This window comes from Loxodonta africana, chromosome 19, assembly GCF_030014295.1.
Source record: "Loxodonta africana isolate mLoxAfr1 chromosome 19, mLoxAfr1.hap2, whole genome shotgun sequence".
Lineage (NCBI taxonomy): Eukaryota > Metazoa > Chordata > Mammalia > Proboscidea > Elephantidae > Loxodonta > Loxodonta africana.
The window spans coordinates 1,984,584-2,002,474 of record NC_087360.1 but is presented as its reverse complement, the minus strand read 5'-3'; the positions used below and the strand labels follow the sequence as shown (position 1 = coordinate 2,002,474).

Sequence of the window (17,891 nt, the reverse complement as noted above, 5' to 3'; positions counted from 1 at the left end):
CTCGGCTGCCTAGAAGGATCCCAGCCCTGGCGCGAGGCCCCTCAACTCTGCGGCGCTGCTGGGGGCGGGGGCAACTCTGGAACCAGCCAAACCCCGACTTCCCCGGGGCGCGAACATCCCAGGAAGCCCCCGCCCAGCCCCTCCCTCCTGCTTCGAGGAGCTCTCGGAGGAGCGGCTCTAAAAATCTGGATTCCCACCGCCCCTCCCCCTGCCCTGCGCGCTCCTCTTTGAAATTTCAAAGCGACTCCTCCGGAGCCGGAGCCCCGAGCCGGCTGAGCTGCCCACTCCGGGCAGCGCGGCAGCTTTACAAGCGGAGGGCCCGTTTATGGCCCGGCTGTAAAACGCAAATCCCGCCGCTCTTTGAAAGCGCTCTCAGCCCGGGACCCGCCATAAAACTCGCGGAAGATGCGCCCCGGCCCCCCCACCCCCTCTCGGGCCAGTCCCCGACCTCCCAGGAGCCTCGACGCCTTTGGGGTGCCCAGGAAAATCCCAGGGCCACCCGGGAAGGGGGCGCAGTCGGGGAGGGCGGCGCTCGGCGAAGTTGGAGGCAGGGCAGAGAGAGGGCGCAGGAGGCGGCGGGACGCACGGGGACCGCGGAGCGCAGGCGGGTGTCCGGGCGGGCGGACGGGTCGCGGCGCTGCGGGGCCCGGCGGCCGGCAGGGGGCTCGGCCCCCGCGGGGCCGGGGAGCCGGCGGCTGCGGCAGGAGGAGGACCGCCCTGGGCCGCTCCGCTTTCTCATGCAAAGGGAGGGCGGAGGCGGGGCGGGCGGCGCGGGGGCGGGGCCTGTCACCGCTTGGCTTTTTCCCCCTTCTCATTTTTGCGAGTCTCTCATCCCGGGACGCAGAGCTCCGAACAGCTGCTGGCTGGGCCCGGCTGAGGCCGGCGCTGGGCGGGAGGAGCGCCGCAAGCCGCCAGCCCCTCCGGACGCACCGCCCGGGCGCTCCACGAAGAGGCCAAAGTTGGCCGCGGAGGGAGTGGAAGCCCGCGGCGGGCGGCGGCACCGAGAGCTCCGGGGGCTTCCCTCCCGTCCCGGTATTGTTGGAAACTTTGCTCCTCTCCCCTCCGGCCCCGCCGCTCCGCGGAGCCGAGAGACCGACTGCAGGGCCGGGGGCGCCGTGCGCACCGCCCGGGCCAGGAGGGGCGGGCATGGGCGGGGGCCCGAGCCGAGGCGGGCAGCCGGGGCCAGCAGCCCGGGCCCGGGAGCGGCGTCTGTGAGGGGCGCGGACCTCCCGGTGGGGCCACCTCCGACGCCACCATGCAGCGCCCGAGCCCCCGCCTGTGGCTGGTCCTGCAGGTGATGGGGTCGTGCGCGGCTATCAGCTCCATGGACATGGAGCGTCCGGGCGACGGCAAGTGCCAGCCCATCGAGATACCGATGTGCAAGGACATCGGCTACAACATGACCCGCATGCCCAACCTGATGGGCCACGAGAACCAGCGCGAGGCCGCCATCCAGCTGCACGAGTTCGCGCCGCTGGTGGAGTACGGCTGCCACGGCCATCTCCGCTTCTTCCTGTGCTCGCTGTACGCGCCCATGTGCACCGAGCAAGTCTCCACCCCTATCCCCGCCTGCCGGGTCATGTGCGAGCAGGCCCGGCTCAAATGCTCCCCGATCATGGAGCAGTTCAACTTCAAGTGGCCCGACTCCCTGGACTGCAGCAAACTCCCCAACAAGAACGACCCCAACTACCTGTGCATGGAGGCGCCCAACAACGGCTCGGACGAGCCCACGCGGGGCTTTGGTATGTTCCCTCCGCTCTTCCGGCCGCAGCGGCCGCACAGCTCGCAGGAGCAGCAGCTCAAGGACGGGGCGTCCGCGCGCGCTGGCTGCGACAACCCCGGCAAGTTCCACCATGTGGAGAAGAGCGCGTCGTGCGCGCCGCTCTGCACGCCCGGCGTGGACGTGTACTGGAGTCGCGACGACAAGCGCTTCGCCGTGGTCTGGCTGGCTGTCTGGTCCGTGCTCTGCTTTTTCTCCAGCGCCTTCACGGTGCTCACCTTCCTCATCGACCCTCATCGCTTCAGGTACCCCGAGCGCCCCATCATCTTCCTGTCCATGTGCTACTGCGTCTACTCGGTGGGCTACATCATCCGCCTCTTTGCGGGCGCAGAGAGCATCGCCTGCGACCGGGACAGCGGGCAGCTCTATGTCATCCAGGAGGGCCTGGAGAGCACCGGCTGCACGCTGGTGTTCCTGGTTCTCTACTACTTTGGCATGGCCAGCTCGCTCTGGTGGGTCATCCTCACGCTCACCTGGTTCTTGGCGGCCGGCAAGAAGTGGGGCCACGAGGCCATCGAGGCCAACAGCAGCTACTTCCATCTGGCGGCCTGGGCCGTCCCCGCGGTGAAGACCATCCTGATCCTGGTGATGCGCAGGGTGGCGGGGGACGAGCTCACCGGCGTGTGCTACGTGGGCAGCATGGACGTCAACGCCCTCACCGGCTTCGTGCTCATCCCCCTGGCCTGCTACCTCATCATCGGCACCTCCTTCATTCTCTCGGGCTTCGTGGCCCTCTTCCACATCCGGAGGGTGATGAAGACGGGCGGGGAGAACACGGACAAGCTGGAGAAACTCATGGTGCGCATCGGAGTCTTCTCCGTGCTCTACACGGTGCCGGCCACCTGTGTGATCGCCTGCTACTTCTACGAACGCCTCAACATGGATTACTGGAAAGTCCTAGCCACGCAGCACAAGTGCAGAGTGAACAACCAGACCAAGAACGTGGACTGCCTGATGGCCGCCTCCATCCCCGCCGTGGAGATCTTCATGGTGAAGGTGTTCATGCTGCTGGTTGTGGGTATCACCAGCGGTATGTGGATCTGGACCTCAAAGACTCTGCAGTCCTGGCAGAGCGTCTGCAGCCGTAGGCTGAAGAAGAAGAGCAGGCGGAAACCCGCCAGCGTGGTCACCAGCAGTGGGATTTACAAAAAAGCCCAGCACCCGCAAAAAACCCATCACGGGAAATACGAAATCCCCGCCCCGCCTCCCACCTGTGTGTGAGCAAGCAGGAGGAAGGCGGCCGGGAAAACTTCCCCGAGAGGATTCAGTGGCGCCCAGAGCTGAAACATGGTGCTTCCCTTGGTTGGTTGGTTGGTTTGTGTTTTTTTTTTTTTTAAGTAAAAGAGAAAAATAAAAAGTTTGTACCCTGAAATTCAGGATGCTGTGATACACTGAAAGAAAAAAAAATGTACTTAAAGGGTTTGGGTTTTGCTTTTTTTTTTTTTCCAGTGAAGGAAATCTTGCCATTTAAGTGGCTCTTCTGTAACCGATTTGTGGTAAAGTAGTTGATTCAGGCCTCAGAAGAAAACTTTTGTTTAGAACCTTCCATAAATACACATTTTTGTGTTTGAGCTGGCCCTCCTGCACATTTACAAATGAGAGAAGAGACAGCTTCTTTGCAAGCTAAAGGGCCTCTGCTGGGTTTCAGAGGGAGCCCAGGGTCCCTCCTTAACAAATGAGCCAACCCAGGGGCCCACCCTCAGAAAGACTGCTGCTGCTAAGAGGGCAGCTTCTGTGCAAACTGAAAGGCAGGAAAACTTTGACACGCACCACACGCTAGCACACGCATTTGGAGTGACCCAGATAGAGTCCAGGCTCTAGCCTTTGCAAATGGTCTTTCTCCAGCAGCGTCCACCAAACCCTAACATTTGCGAATCGCAACGATGTGCAATACATTTTCCCCCTTCTTTCCATGAAAATAAAAAGAGAAACAAGTATTTTGCTGTCCATAAAGACAACAAAAGGGACCTCCTAACAAAAGAACTAAGAGGCCCAGCCCTCGAAGCCCTTTAGCGTTACATTTTGTGGCTTTTTAATGGAAACCAAGCCAATGTTATACACATTTGAACTGATTTGTGGAAAGGATGGGGAAAAAAAGGGAGAAGCCTCATTCAAAAGTACCCGAAGGGCTTATTGACTCTGTCTATTGTTAAACAAACCATTTCTTTGGACAGATCAAGAAGCACTGGTGTGGTAAAGACAAACTTTGTCTAAGTGTGTTCTCTTTACTAGGCCGGGAGAGTGTGGTTCCTGCTTGTGGATGTCTGTCATATATGATATTTTCCATGCTCCACTATTTTATTAAAAATAAAATATGGTCTTTAGTTTGCTGCTAGTCCCTGCGTGTTCCGAGGTTTCCCTTCTTTCTGCTTGTGTGCAGAGGAGGAAAACTTTCTCCCTCTGCTTCTCAAGCAAATGCTGGGTGTGCATCTCTCTCTAGAGATCACTCCTGTCTGAAATCACAGAGAGGTGGATTCCCAGATTGGCAGAATAATTCCATTCTGAGTGTGAGTTTCAGAGGAATTGCATGCAGGGAATGTGCAAAGTTGAAAATTGTTTCTATGACTCTTGGTAGTTGGACAGAAGGTTTGGTTGTAGACAGAATTCACAGGGAGAGCCTTATCTCCTAAGTTTGGGTACACAAGGGACTTGACCGTAATATCTTTGGGGAGTCCCTGGGTGGTTCAAACAGTTAACATGCTCACCTGCTAATCAAAAGGTTGGAGGTTGAGTCCACCCAGAGGCTCCTCAGGAGAAAGGCCTGTTGATGGACTTCAGAACAATCAGCCACTGAAAACCCTATGGAGTGTAGTTCTGCCCTGACACATATGGGGTCGTCGTGAGTCAGGTTGACTCCATGGCTTTAATATCTTTGAAGAATGGAACCGGCCAATGAAGAGAATGATATCAGTGTTGCGTCCGGGTAACCTGCTGGGGTCCCGTTGTACTTGTAGGCACTGTACGGTGGTCCGGTGTGGGCTGGCTTTGCAGCAGCCCAGGCAGGGGGGCCGCATTTACCAAACAGATTATACGTCTGGATAGGGTCAGGTAGCTAAGTGTGTGTGAGTCCTTAGGAAGAAAATAATAATCAGTTTGGTACTTAATGACACTCCATGCTTGTCCTGTGCTCACTGGTATTCCCATTAACCAGTTGTCATGGAGTCAATTCCAACTCATAGCAACCCTATAGGACGGGGTAGAACTAGCCCGTAGGGTTTCCAAGGAGCCACTGGTGAATTCGAACTGGTGACCTTTTGGCTAGCAGCCAAGCTTTTAACCACTGTGCCACCAGGGCTAAACCAAAAAAAAAAAAAATTCTTGGAAGAGTCCATTCCGACTCACGGCGCCCCCATGTGTTACAGAGTAGAACTGCCACATAGGGTTTTCTCGGCCGTAATCTTTACAAAGGAGCCCTGATGGTGCAGAGGTTAAGTCCTGGGCTACTAGCCAGAAGTTGGATGGAATTGACTGGACAGCAACAGATTTGGATTTTTGGGGGGTTTAATCTCTATGGAAGCAGATCGCCAGACCTTTCTTCCATGGAGCTGCGGGCCTTTAGGTTAGCAGTCGGGTTGGGTAGCTGTCAGGAAATAAAGTGGGCCCAGGTTATGTGGCTAGAACTAAACTCTGCTTCTGAGCAGAGGGATGCAGCTTCCCTGTGTCGGGACATTTATAGATCCAGCCTGCTTACCGTGGGGTCGCGTTGAGGCCAAGCTCCAATGTGAACAAGCAGCTCTTAGGAACTCGGAGCATGTAGTAAGCACTTGCAGCCCTGGAAGCCCTATGGGGCAGTTCTACCCTGTCCTGCGGGGTCACTATGAGTCAGAGTCAACTCAGCAGCGATGAGCTTGGCTTGGTTTTGGTGAAGGTGCACAGGAGTCTGACGTCAGCATAGCCTATTCTCTGCAGAGGGCATTTAGGAATTAAGCCTGGGAAACAGAACACCCACACGCTGACAACTCTCGGCTTGGGCAGAGGTGGCTGTGGGGGTGAAACTGAGACACGGGCTGCTTCCCACAGACCTGTGTGCCTCTGGCATGCAGAAGCGGGCAGAGAGGGTGGCTCAAGATCAAGCTCCAGAAATTTAAAAAAAAAAAAAGGCGTGAAATTCAGAATAGCCTTCAGTGCCTTTAAAAAGAAAGGTTAAAAAAAAAAAAGCCCACAAATAGAAACCAGTGTGTTGAGTGTTTCCACCCGTCTTCCAGAAAGACTGTCTAGAGATGCTCCTGTGTGTGCACATGCATGTTATAATATTTCCTTTTTGTGACTCTTAGGGAAAATAAAAGCAACGTGTTTGGAACAGCCTCTGAAAAGTCCAGGAAGATAGCGCCGTGCAGCCCTGAAAGACACAGGGTTCTGCAATTACTGCTTTCATCGGTGCCTTCAGACCCGCCCAGGTTCAGGGGCGTGGGTTTGAAAACTAAGTCCTGAGAAAAGCAAGTTCAGCAACACACACGGAAGACCCTGTTGCTGTTTAGCCCTGAACGTGTTTCAGCGTGGGTGCACCGTGCCACAGCGATCTTGGGGACAGATGTCAGGGATTTTAATATGTAGTTGGGCCCGTGGCACGTGGCCCAGTCTAGCAGTGGTCAGGAACTACTGCAGCAGAGGGCTTCTAAACAAACCCTCTCTCTGAGCTGAGCTCTGACCCTTGGTCACATATAAACAAGTGCATTTCAGAAGCATCGGAGCTCAAAAGTTAAAACCAAAAACCAAACCCACTGCCGTGGAATCAATTCCGACTCATAGCAACCCTGTAGGACAGAGTGGATCGGCCCCATAGGGTTTCCAAGGCTGTAATCTTTACAGAAGCAGGCTGCCACGTCCTCCTGCCTTGGAGCAGCTGGTGGGTTCTAACCGCCAACCTTTTGGTTAGTGGCGGAGCACTTTAACCACTGCGCCTCCAGGGCGCCTCTCGAAAGTTAGAAAGCTGCAAAAGCATGCTGCTACTGCTGGGGTCCCCTTTAGCTCCGTGCAGGCTCCCCAAAGGAACGGTTGATTACCTTCACACAGACTTCTCAGCATCAGCGCTGTCAGCCTTTGTTGCTGTTTAGTCTCTGTCGGGCTGATTCCGACTCACGGCGACGCCGTGTGTACAGGGTAGAATTGCTCCACAGAATTCTCAAAGTTGTGACCTTTCCGAAGCCGATCACCAGGATTTTCTCCAAGGCGCCTCTGGGTGGGTTTGAACCTCCAACCTTTCAGCTAGTAGTCGAGGGAAAACTGTGCCACCCCATGGCTTATCCTCCAGGAAAATGGAAGCTTATCTGGGGGATGGGGGGAGTGGGCAGATCTGAGGGGTGAGGACCTTCAGAGTTAGGAGCCCCAAGAGGGTGACCCTCTGATGTCACACTGCCACCCGCCCCCACACGTTCCTGCCTTCTTCCGACATATGGCTGTTCACCACCTCCTAAGCACCAGGGCCTTTGGGAACAGATGCCCCGGGCTTCGAGGGCCTCACAGCCTGGTAAAGTAAGCCCTATAGCTAGAACATGGAAACCCTGGTGGTGCAGTGGTTAAGAGCTATGGTTGCTAACCAAAAGGTCAGCAGTTTGAATCCACCAGGTACTCCTTGGAAACCCTATGGGGCAGCTCTATGAGTTGCTATGAGTCGCGCTCAATGGAGACAGGTTTTTTTTTTTTTTTTAATAGCTAGAGTAGGGGCTGTGTATGACAGACAAGTGTGTGTACTTCTGTGATCAGTTGGGGAAGGTCTCCCAAAGGTGGACACGTTCCCACTGCCGTTCAAAATGTGCAGAAGACAGAAGGCTCCATGTTACAAAGGCACATCGTAGTGACATCACATGGTCATGTCAATGGTTAGAGCACACGCTGGGACTCCACGAGGACATAGTTGGCACCTGGCTCATGCCCCCTATATGCCTGGCAACCAATAGAGTACCTTGGAGCCCTAGTGGCGCAGCGGTTAAGTGCAACGGGTTAACCGAAAGGCCAGCAGTTGGAATCCACCAGCCGTTCCTTGAAAACCCTATGGGGCAGTTCTACTCTGTCCTATAGGGTTGCTATGAGTTGGAATTGACTCAATGGCAGTAGGGTTTTTTTGGAATAGAGTACCTTACTCATCGTAACAATGACAACATAACAACATGCATAGTAAGAGTAGTAACTGGTACAGCAGACCCTCCAGGGCACTGACTAGGTGCTGACACTGCTCAGGGATTCTCATCAGTCCCGCCACACACATGAAGACCCCGAGGCACAGTGAGGTTAAGTAAATTCCCAGGGTCACACAGCAAGTAAAAGTTACAGCAAGGATGGGAATCCAGGCAGCCTGGTACTAGAACCTGGGCCACCGATTCAAAAACCAATTGTTGAATGAGTGAGTGAATGAATGAATGAACGAGCTAGTACTTCATGCCAGTTGTTGTTGTTGTTAGGTGCTGTTGAGCCGGCTCTGACTCGTAGCAACCGTACACACAACAGAATGACGCGTAGCCTGGTCCTGCGCCATCTCCCTGATCGTTGGTGTATTTGAGTCTATTGTTTCGGCCTTTGGGTCAATCCATCTCATTGAGGGTTTCCCTCATTTTCACTGGCCCTCTACTTCACAAAACATGATGTCCTTTTCTAGCGATTGGTCTTTCCTGATGACATATCCAAAGTAAGCAAGTCAAAGTCTCACCATCCTTGCTTCTAAGGAGCATTCGGGTTGCACGCCGCTTGTTCTCCTGGCAGTCCGTGGTATGTTCAGTATTCTTCGCCAACAGCATGGTCTGAATGCATCAGCTCTTCTTCTGTTACTATGCACTTAGTCCTCTAACAAGCCTCTGCGGAACTATCGTTCCCATATGATAGCTGAGGAAGTCAGAGCACAGAGAGGGGAAATGGCTTGCCTGAGGTCACACAGGTGGCAGGGTTAACCCCTGGCTGCCTGGCTCCTGAGTCTGTCCTGGTGTCCACCAGACTCTCCTACCTCTCTCAGTGCCGAGGGCCTTGTTGTTGTTGTTAGTTACCATCTAACTGAACCCAACTCATGGCGATCCCATGTGTGCAGAGCAGAACTATGCTCCATGGGGTTTTCTTGTCTGTAACCTTGACAGAAGCAGATCACCAGGCCTTTCTTCCATGGTGCCTCCGGGTGGGTTTCCACCACCAACCTTTATGTTAGCAGCTGAGCATAACCTAGGACCTTGCTGGGGGCTTTACATGGTTCAGATTGCTTCATCTTCCCAACATCACCATGCCTCAGCTCCAAGCATTAGGTCAAGATCACACGTACTGGGCGCAAAGACCCCTTTGTCGGCGTGGGAGAGCAGAATCGCTGAGGTGAGACACAAGGGGATTTGCAGTAGTCCAGGGTCTGATGGATGGCATGGTGGGCTGAGGGGAGGGTCAGATGGAGCGTGCTGAGAGGGCAGGGCCAGCAGGGTTTCAGTCTGGTCTTACGTGCGAGGGAGCAAGAGGGAAGGGTCAGGGAAGCCACGAGGCTTCTGACTTGGGTGCGAAGTAACATTAACCAAGACAGGAGGAAATAAGGAAAAGGATGGGACAGGCATCCATGGGGAGAAATGCGAACGCAGGGCCAACAATCCAGTGTGTGGCGCCCCGATTCCTGCAGGCAGAGGTGGTTACCCTGGGGCCATGAGGAGGGCAGGGCCACAGGTGCACACGTAGGTTGTTAAACCAGGTGGATCCCATGGGGACAGGGACAGGGACAGGAAGAGGACAGGCAGGAAGGCCAGGGAGAGGAGGCTGCTGAGAGCCCAGCTAGGCTAGGAGTTGTAATTAGCCACAGCCAGGCTCCGGGTTTCTCATTTTTACCGCGGGGGATTGACGGAGATTATGTAAATGGTCTCATTTAAAATCAGAAATATGTGATCCACACAGAGATAAGGGAGAAGCAGCAACTGTCAGGAGAGGAGAGAGTTAGAGGAGTGAGGACCCCAGGGGTCTCCCCGCGGCATCTGACCCAGCCTTCTGCCCTTGGCCTGTGTCTTCAACTTAATCCTTAGGCTGCCTGAGCAGAGTTAAATTACCTCCACAGGCTGGTTTTTTAATGCTGTACTAGCACCTGGGAAGGAGCCCTGGTGGCACAGTGGTTAGCACTCGGCTGCTAACACAAAGGTTGGCGGTTCAAACCCAGCAGCCACTCTGCAGGAGAAAAGACCTGGCGATCTGCTCCAGTAAAGATTAAAACAAAACCAAACCCATTGCCTTCAGCTGATTGAGACCCCTACAGGACAGAGTAGAGCTGCCCCGTAGGGTTTCCAAGGCTGTGATCTTTAAGGGAGCAGACTGCCACATCTTTCTGAGGCCTGAGCAATCTGCTTCTGAAAGATTACAGCCTTGAGAACCCTGGGAGCAGTTCTATAACACATGGAGTCACCATGAATTGGAACCGACCCTATGACAATTGGTTTTTATGTTTGTTTGTTTGTTTGTTTGTTTTTAATATAAACGTAGATGTTTCTTTTAACTCATTTATTCCTGAAAACAGTGCTGGGAGGTGTGAGATTAAATAAATAATATGTGCAAAGTGCTTCGAAGACTGCATGGTTCATAGCAAACTCTCAATAAATATTAAGTATTACTACGTTGGTTGCCCCTTCCTCCCCAAGAAAGTTAAACCCAGCGAGCTAATGAGTCAGTTGAACCTTAAAGAGAGTTTTTTTTCCTTACAGAAACAGTTTTTCCAACACTGTGTTCAGCTCCTGAGACTACTCACTGATCTTTCCACTTTAAAAGGCAGACACGATGCCTCCACAGTGGTGGAAAATATTCTCTGTCTTTCTCTTTGAACACAATAACATCACAGCAACGTCCCAGGAAGTCGAGCCTTGTGCGTGGACATCTCTGTACGCAAACGGGTGAAGATGCCTGTAACGTGGAGATGGAGAAAGCAGCCAGACTTCGGGGAAGCTCTCCAAACGCGCTCGCTCAGGCAACATCGTGGGGAGTGTTTTTTAATGTTTTATTAACAGTGTGAAGGCCAAGCTGCAGGGAGGAGGGAAGGAGACGCGTTTGAAATCCGCAAAGAATCAGTTTCAGTTGTCGAGGTGCGCTGTCCTAACGGAAGAGCCACATGAGCAGGAAAATGGCATTGTGAGATCCAACACAAGGTCCACAGCCCAATCAAATGAGCTGTGTTTTATTATAAGCCCCCCCCCCTTTTTTTTTTCTTTGTGGTACCAGGCTCTTATCCAGGGGCTTCCGTTTATATGAAAGGCCTCACAACCACCCTTGAGGCACGCCCACCTCCTTCCCACCCGAGTGTTTGAAATCCGTGGCTGGCTTCTGGGAGTTCTGAAATGATAGGCTAGCATGTCTCAGGTGGTCTTCACAACAGATGTCGTCAGAGGGAGGACTCTGAGGTGTTTTAGGGAATATCTGCACTTCAAAAAGCAAGCCCCAAAACCCATCCTCAGCATGTCTTAAGTATTTTGGGTGGACCTCAAAGTCTCAGCCCTGATAGATGATAGGTCAGCGTCTGCTATGGGGCTGTGAGGAGGAGATAGACATGCAGCTTTGATCAGGAGCTCCTCAGCTCCCCGCCACCCTTCCCCCCAGGCCAGGGCAGCACCTGTTTGCACTTCAGCTCCTCTGCCTCCATGGCCCTCTGCTCAGTTTTCATCTCCGTAAAACACTTGGATTTTGCTGGCTTTGAATAAGAGAATCATTCATTTACAAAGTGCTTTTCTTCCTGCCACTTGTCTGAAGTTGCATCTCTGAGGTTGCATCTATGTGGCCTAAATCCCAGTCTACTCCAGGCTTGGAGCAGGCTTATATGGGAAGTCAATTCAGAAATAGTTCAGGTGGCCACACAGGTGGCCGAACTCTGTTGTAGCTTTCTTTTTTCTCCACCCCCCACAAAGGAAATTTCTCTAAAAACAAAAACGAAAACCCCAAACCCGTTGCCATAGAGTCAGTTCCAACTCATGGCAACCTCATGTGTGTCAGAGTAGAACTGTGCTCCACAGGGTTTTCTTGGCTGTAGTCATATGGAAGCAGATCACCCGGCTCTTCTGCCACGGTCCGCTGGGTAGGTTTGGACAGACAACCTTTGGGTTAGGCAAAAACACAAAACCCATTGCCATCAAGTCGATTACAACTCATAGCAACCCTATAAGACAGAGTAGAACTGCCCCATAGGGTTTTCAAGGAGCAGCTGGTGGATTCAAACTGCTGACCTTCTGGTTAGCAGCCAAGTTCTTTAACCACTGTGCCACCAGGGTTCCTTTGGGTTAGTAGTCAAGTGTGAACTGTTTCTGCTACCTGGGGACTTTCTCTGTTGTTGTGGGGTGCTGTCGAGTTGATTGTGATTATAGTGACCCCATGTGACAGAGTAGTGGCCCCATAGGGTTTCTAAGGCTGTAATCTTCATGGAAGCAGACTGCTACATTTTTCTCCCCAAAACAGCTAGTGGGTCCAAACTGCCAACTTTTCGGTTAGCAGCCAAGCGCTTAACTACCGTGCTAGCAGGGCTCCTTGGGACTTCCTCTAAGTATCAGAGAAATCGGTGCCCGCCTACTCTTCCATACATGCCACTGAATAAAAGGAACATGAAAGATCTGGGAAGAATGTGTGATTTTATGTGTGAGATATATAGGTCTAAGAGGGCAAAACAAAAACAGTCAGAATTACGGAAGAAGGGCAATTATTAAATATGCCATTCTTGTATGGCAGTCATGGTTGCAGCCATTTTTTCAACCAATAAAAGGAAAGGACTACAGCAGTGTTGAGAGAATCAGGTCACCTCTCGCAGGTAAACAGAGGGCATTAGGGAGAAAAAACACAGGAGAGGAAGGAGACATCAAACAAAGTTGGAAAGCTGTTATTTTTGTTTCGACCCACATCTGTCTTCTAAAAGCTTTATTCTTGCTATGGCAAAATCTTTGCATACATCCCAGGGGATGATCCACAATTATTAAACCAAGCAAGATAATCCCACTGCCTTCAGGTGAGCATGTCAGCCTGTTCTGGTCAATGAGACGTAGGGTGAGTTCACCTGGTGTGACAGAGGGATGGTGATGTGCAGGTAGAGGCAAGGGTTGGCTCTAGGGATGATCTGGCTTCGTGATTAAAACACAGATGTCAAGGAAGTCTGTCCTTTTCCTTCATGGAATGTGGTGTGCGAAAGTTGTGTGTGGAGCCATTGCAACCATTTTGTGACCATGAGGTAAAGACCCCACTACCCAAGCCAAGTTAGCCAACATTCTGTGGATGGCAGATGCAAAGCAAGAATGAGCAGGGACTCCTAATGGCTTCATTAAGGGACTGCCCTGAGCCTTCAGGCTCCTTGTTATGCAAGGTAATTAACTGTCCCTGTGTTCCCTGAGCGTCAGCCGATGGGCATCTGTGACTCACAGGAAAACATATCTGATATAGTCAACTGGTCCAGAGCTTCTCATACCTGAATGTATCTACAAATCACCTGGGGGCACTTGTTAAAATGCAGATCCTGATCTAGTAGCTTTAGGTGGAACCCAGGATTCTGCTTTTGTAACAAGTTCTCAGGTGATACTGATGTTGCTGGTGCTGCCACCACTTTGAGGGATCTAGTCCACTACCATTTCCACGTCGTTTCTGGCCACAGTCATAAGAGTTTAGCTTGAGCTCCGTCACTTTGAGGGATCTAGTCCACTACCATTTCCACGTCGTTTCTGGCCACAGTCATAAGAGCTTAGCTTGAGCTCCGTCACTTTGAGGGATCTAGTCCACTACCATTTCCACGTCGTTTCTGGCCACAGTCATAAGAGCTTAGCTTGAGCTCCGTCACTTTGAGGGATCTAGTCCACTACCATTTCCACGTCGTTTCTGGCCACAGTCATAAGAGCTTAGCTTGAGCTCCATCACTTTGAGGGATCTAGTCCACTACCATTTCTATGTCGTTTCTGGCAACAGTCATAAGAGCTTAGCTTGAGCTCCACCACTTTGAGGGATCTAGTCCACTACCATTTCCACGTCATTTCTGGCCACAGTCATAAGAGCTTAGCTTGAGCTCCGCCATCTTGGTGTCCTACTTCAGAATAGCTTTTAATTTAAATTTAAAACTAATTTTAACTTTTTTAAAAAAAGGTAAATTAAATCTTTAAAAATTCCTTCTTATATTGAGTTAAAATCTGCTTTCTTATAACCGTTTCATATTAACCCTATGAGGCAGTTTTATTCTGCCCTATAGGGTCGCTATGAGTCGAAATCGACTCGAAGGCAATGGGCTTTTTATGGGTTTATTACCTCTACTTTTACCACTTAGAGTCGCATAAAACAAATCTAAATAATTTTTCATATGAAATCCCCTTGTATGTTTGAGGCTTAATATTCTGTGGTCTCTGGATTTTTCTTGATTCCTAAAACTGTTGCCCAAATAACTTAGTTTCAAGACCATCATATTGCTGGTGGTCCTCAGAGTATGCTTAAAAACAAACAAACAAATATTACTGTCAAGTCAATTCTGACTCATGGTGACCCCTTGTGTTACAGAGTAGAACTGAGCTCCATAGGTTTTTTTTTTTGGCTCTAATCGTTATGAAAGCAGGCCACTGGGCCTTTTTTCCACAGCCACTGGGTGAGTTCAAACTGCCAGCCTTAAGGTTAGCCCATAAACCAAACCTGTTTCCATCGAGTCGATTCTGAGTCATAGTGACCCTATAGGACGGAGTAGAACTGCCCCTACAGGGTTTCCAAGGAGTGGCTGGTAGATTTGAATTGCTGACCTTTTGGTTAGCAGCCAAGCTCTTAACCACTGTGCCACCCAGGGACCTACAACTATGAGTAGGCAATTCAAATAAGAAAAAATACTAATGGCATGTAAATCTGTGGAAAGATATTCTGCCTTGTAGTGATCAATGGATACAAATGCAAAACATGACATTATTTTTGCCTAACAGATTGGTACTATTTTTTAAGGCTGAGGATACCCAGAATTGGCTCGGGTCTGGAGAAATAGGCTCTTGGGACTACAAGGAGCATGCAAGCCCTTAAGGAATGTGTCCTCTCTGAGCCAGCAGTTCCACTCCTAAGATAGATGTAGGGTCGGACATGGGGAAGGACATCAGTGTATGCCAGTAGGCGGAAGTTTTAATCAGTTACGGCAAATCCTTAAAATAGAATATTAGGCAGTCATTAAAATAATTACCCAGAACTCTGTTATTAGTGTGGGAAGACGGCTGCACCCCATTAATAAGCAGGCTGACATCCAGATAGACATGTGTAATAACATACTGTATACCCTTCTGGTTTTGTGTGTTTGGTCAGTGCCCCTGCCCATATCTGATGTTAAATATTTTGAATATGACCCCTGCTGTTAATTGAACAAAGCAGGTTATATAATATAGGCTGTGCAGTACCATTCCGTTATTGGTAAAAGGTGTACGCATACCTGGAAAGACATAAAATGTTTGACGTGATTATGAATGGTGTTTACTTTCTTCTTTATTCTTTCTCAATTTCAAATTTTGGTTATTCACGTGTATTATGTGTGGATAGGTGTTTTATAGATACATTAGATGTATAGATGGATGGGTGGGTGGGTGGGTGGGTGGGTTGGTGGGTGGATGGATGCATGGATGCATGGAAGGATGCATGTATGGATGCATGGATGCATGGATACATGGATGGATGCATGGATGCATGGATGCGCGGTTGGATGCATGGATAGATGGATGGATGAATAGATAGATGCTACAAAGCTATAAAAACAAATAAAGGGATAATCACCTACTTCATTCTAGATCGGGGGCCACAAATTCAAATGTCTGCAGGGGCCAAGAAAACCTTGAACGGAGCAGGAAGGGTGAGAAAATAAAGGAGGAGTGATGTAGGACTGTGGGATTCTTGTGTCCTGCAGTGCCGCGCCATACAATAGCCAAAGGAGGTGGATAGATCCAGCAGGGAGTTCCGGGTATGGTTCTATTGCTCCACAGCAAAGTACCTCACAGTTTAGTTTCTTAAAAAACCGAACCAAACCCGTTGCTGTCCAGTCAATTCTGACTCATAGTGACCCTAAAGAACAGAGTAGAACTGCCCCATAGGGTTTCCAAGGAGCGACTGGTGGATTCGAACTGTTGACCTTTTGGTTAGCAGCCGAGCTCTTAACCACTGTGCCACCAGAGCTTCAGTTCCTTAGAGTAACCCTTTTATTTTGCTCATGATTCAGTGAGTGTGGGGGGACTTGGCTGCATTGTTTGTCTCTGATCTCTATGGTGATGACAGGGCTGGGGCTGGAGGGTCCTCTTCCACTTTTCATGTTGCTGGCATCTTGGTGCCTCTCGGTCTAGATCAATCTCTGTGTCTGACTTTGGCTGACCGGCTGTCTCTCTTCACATGGTGTCTCATCCTCTAGGATCTCTCCACGTGGCTTGGGCTTCCCCACAACATGGTGGCCTCAGGGTAGTTAGACCTCCTTCATGGCAGCTGGCTCCCCCCAGAATGAGCATTTAAAGAGCTCAGCATGTGTGTGCATCCCTTCTGCCATGTTCTATTTGGCAAAGCAGTCTCAGAGCCCAGCTAGATTCAAAGGAAGAAACTTTGTCTCCCTGAACTGGAGAAGCCAAGTATGCATAGCTATCTTTACCACACAGGGGCAGACTGCCAGCTATACCCACAAGGGGACGGAGTGGAAACTGGCTCCTCCCATCTCCCACCACAGATACCCTGTCTTTTGTTTTCTCTCCATAAGTTGCAGCAGACATTGTTCCAGGTAGAATACTTTTCTCCTTCCTGTCTGAACTACATCGTCCTTTTTTTTTTGTAATTTGGTGAAAATGTACGTAACAAAACATGCCCATTCAACAATTTCCGCACTGCAGTTCACTGACGACAGGGACTACTTCACACTGTGTCACCGTTCTCCCCATCTCTGCCTGTGTTGTCTCACCACCATTAGCTTACACTCTGCCCCTTAAAGTCCTCGCCTGACTGAGAGTTACTGTCATCCATTTAATCTCACGTAGGTAACTCCTTAAAAGGGTGTGATGCTCAAGCGAACATTCTTTATTAAAAGAGCTAAATTGTTGTTTAATTTAAAGATGACTTCATGGGATAGTTTCGGTTCAAGGCTTAGAAGTTGTTTCCAGGTAGTAGACTTGGGGGTTCCACCAGTCTCAGCGTACACCCCTAACTTTTTAGCTTTCTGAGCTCTAAACAGAGGATCTTCCCTCCCGAGTGGCCGCTTTGGAGCAGTTTTGTCAAACGTGCTGACGGGCTTGGAGCCCACTTCAATACTCCAGATCTGGTCTCCAGGCCAAGGAGGAACGCTCTTTGTGGGCCGGGTTTGTTTACTTCTGGAGAAACCTGGCTTCCTGTTTCTGAGGGGGACCAGGTTTAAAGGCCTCATAAAAAGGGGCTCAAAGGCCCCTCAGCATCAAACAGCTCTTGTAGAGCAACATTTGATGAGTTAAGTGTAAAGGAATCAGAAACATAAGGATTAAATTTCCTGGCAGATACACATGGGTTATAAATTACGGGGGAAGAGTCATGTCAAAACATGTTTTGGCGTTTGGCCAGAACTGAAAACATTGGAGAAATGATTTTGAGGTGGTGGACGTGACTCTGTCCTAGGGCAACACATCCTTCCTAGTTTTTAAGGTTTATTTATTTTTCAATGAACTGCAGAGATGCTGTAGACAGGGGCTGCTTAACTTCTCCTTACCAACTTTTAAAACATTCTTCCTGAGAGATGGTCCTCACTGGTGACGCTAAGCATTCTTGGTCTGTGTTGGTTTTAATTGAGATTTCAAAGAAAGGACCATGGTTTTTATTGCTTTCAGTATGTTTCTTATTTAGATTAAGACGACAGGAAGCATAAATCTCATTAAATGCAGCACCGCATCGGAGAATGGCTGCGTGGCCTTTCCTTCACCTGTTCCTGGGAGATTTATGCGTCGACGGCCTTCACGTTTGCTCGTGGCTGGAGCAGATCCTCCTGGTTGGCACATGGACAAAGAAGTAGAAACCACAGTGCGTAGGAGGCATCGAACATAAAAGTAAGGACGTGGGGATTTCTGGTTAACACAGTATTACTGGGGAAATATTTAATGATCTATGCAAAAACATAAACACGCGTTTTCTTCTATGACTTTTCATTCACAAGCTTTAAAAATCCCTTGCTTATTAAAAAGGGAAATTCCAATACTGTCAAAAGTGGAGTGTA

At 50.4% G+C, this 17,891-nt stretch overlaps 1 protein-coding gene across 1 annotated transcript; it reads left to right on the top strand.

The window, feature by feature from the left end:
• The first annotated feature begins 1,240 nt into the window (after positions 1-1,240).
• On the top strand, positions 1,241-3,061 carry FZD10 (frizzled class receptor 10). Its single transcript, XM_010600796.3, has one exon. The coding sequence runs from the start codon at positions 1,256-1,258 to the stop codon at positions 2,999-3,001; it is 1,746 nt and encodes a 581-aa protein (XP_010599098.2). The 5' UTR covers positions 1,241-1,255; the 3' UTR covers positions 3,002-3,061.
• The last annotated feature ends 14,830 nt before the right edge of the window (positions 3,062-17,891 follow it).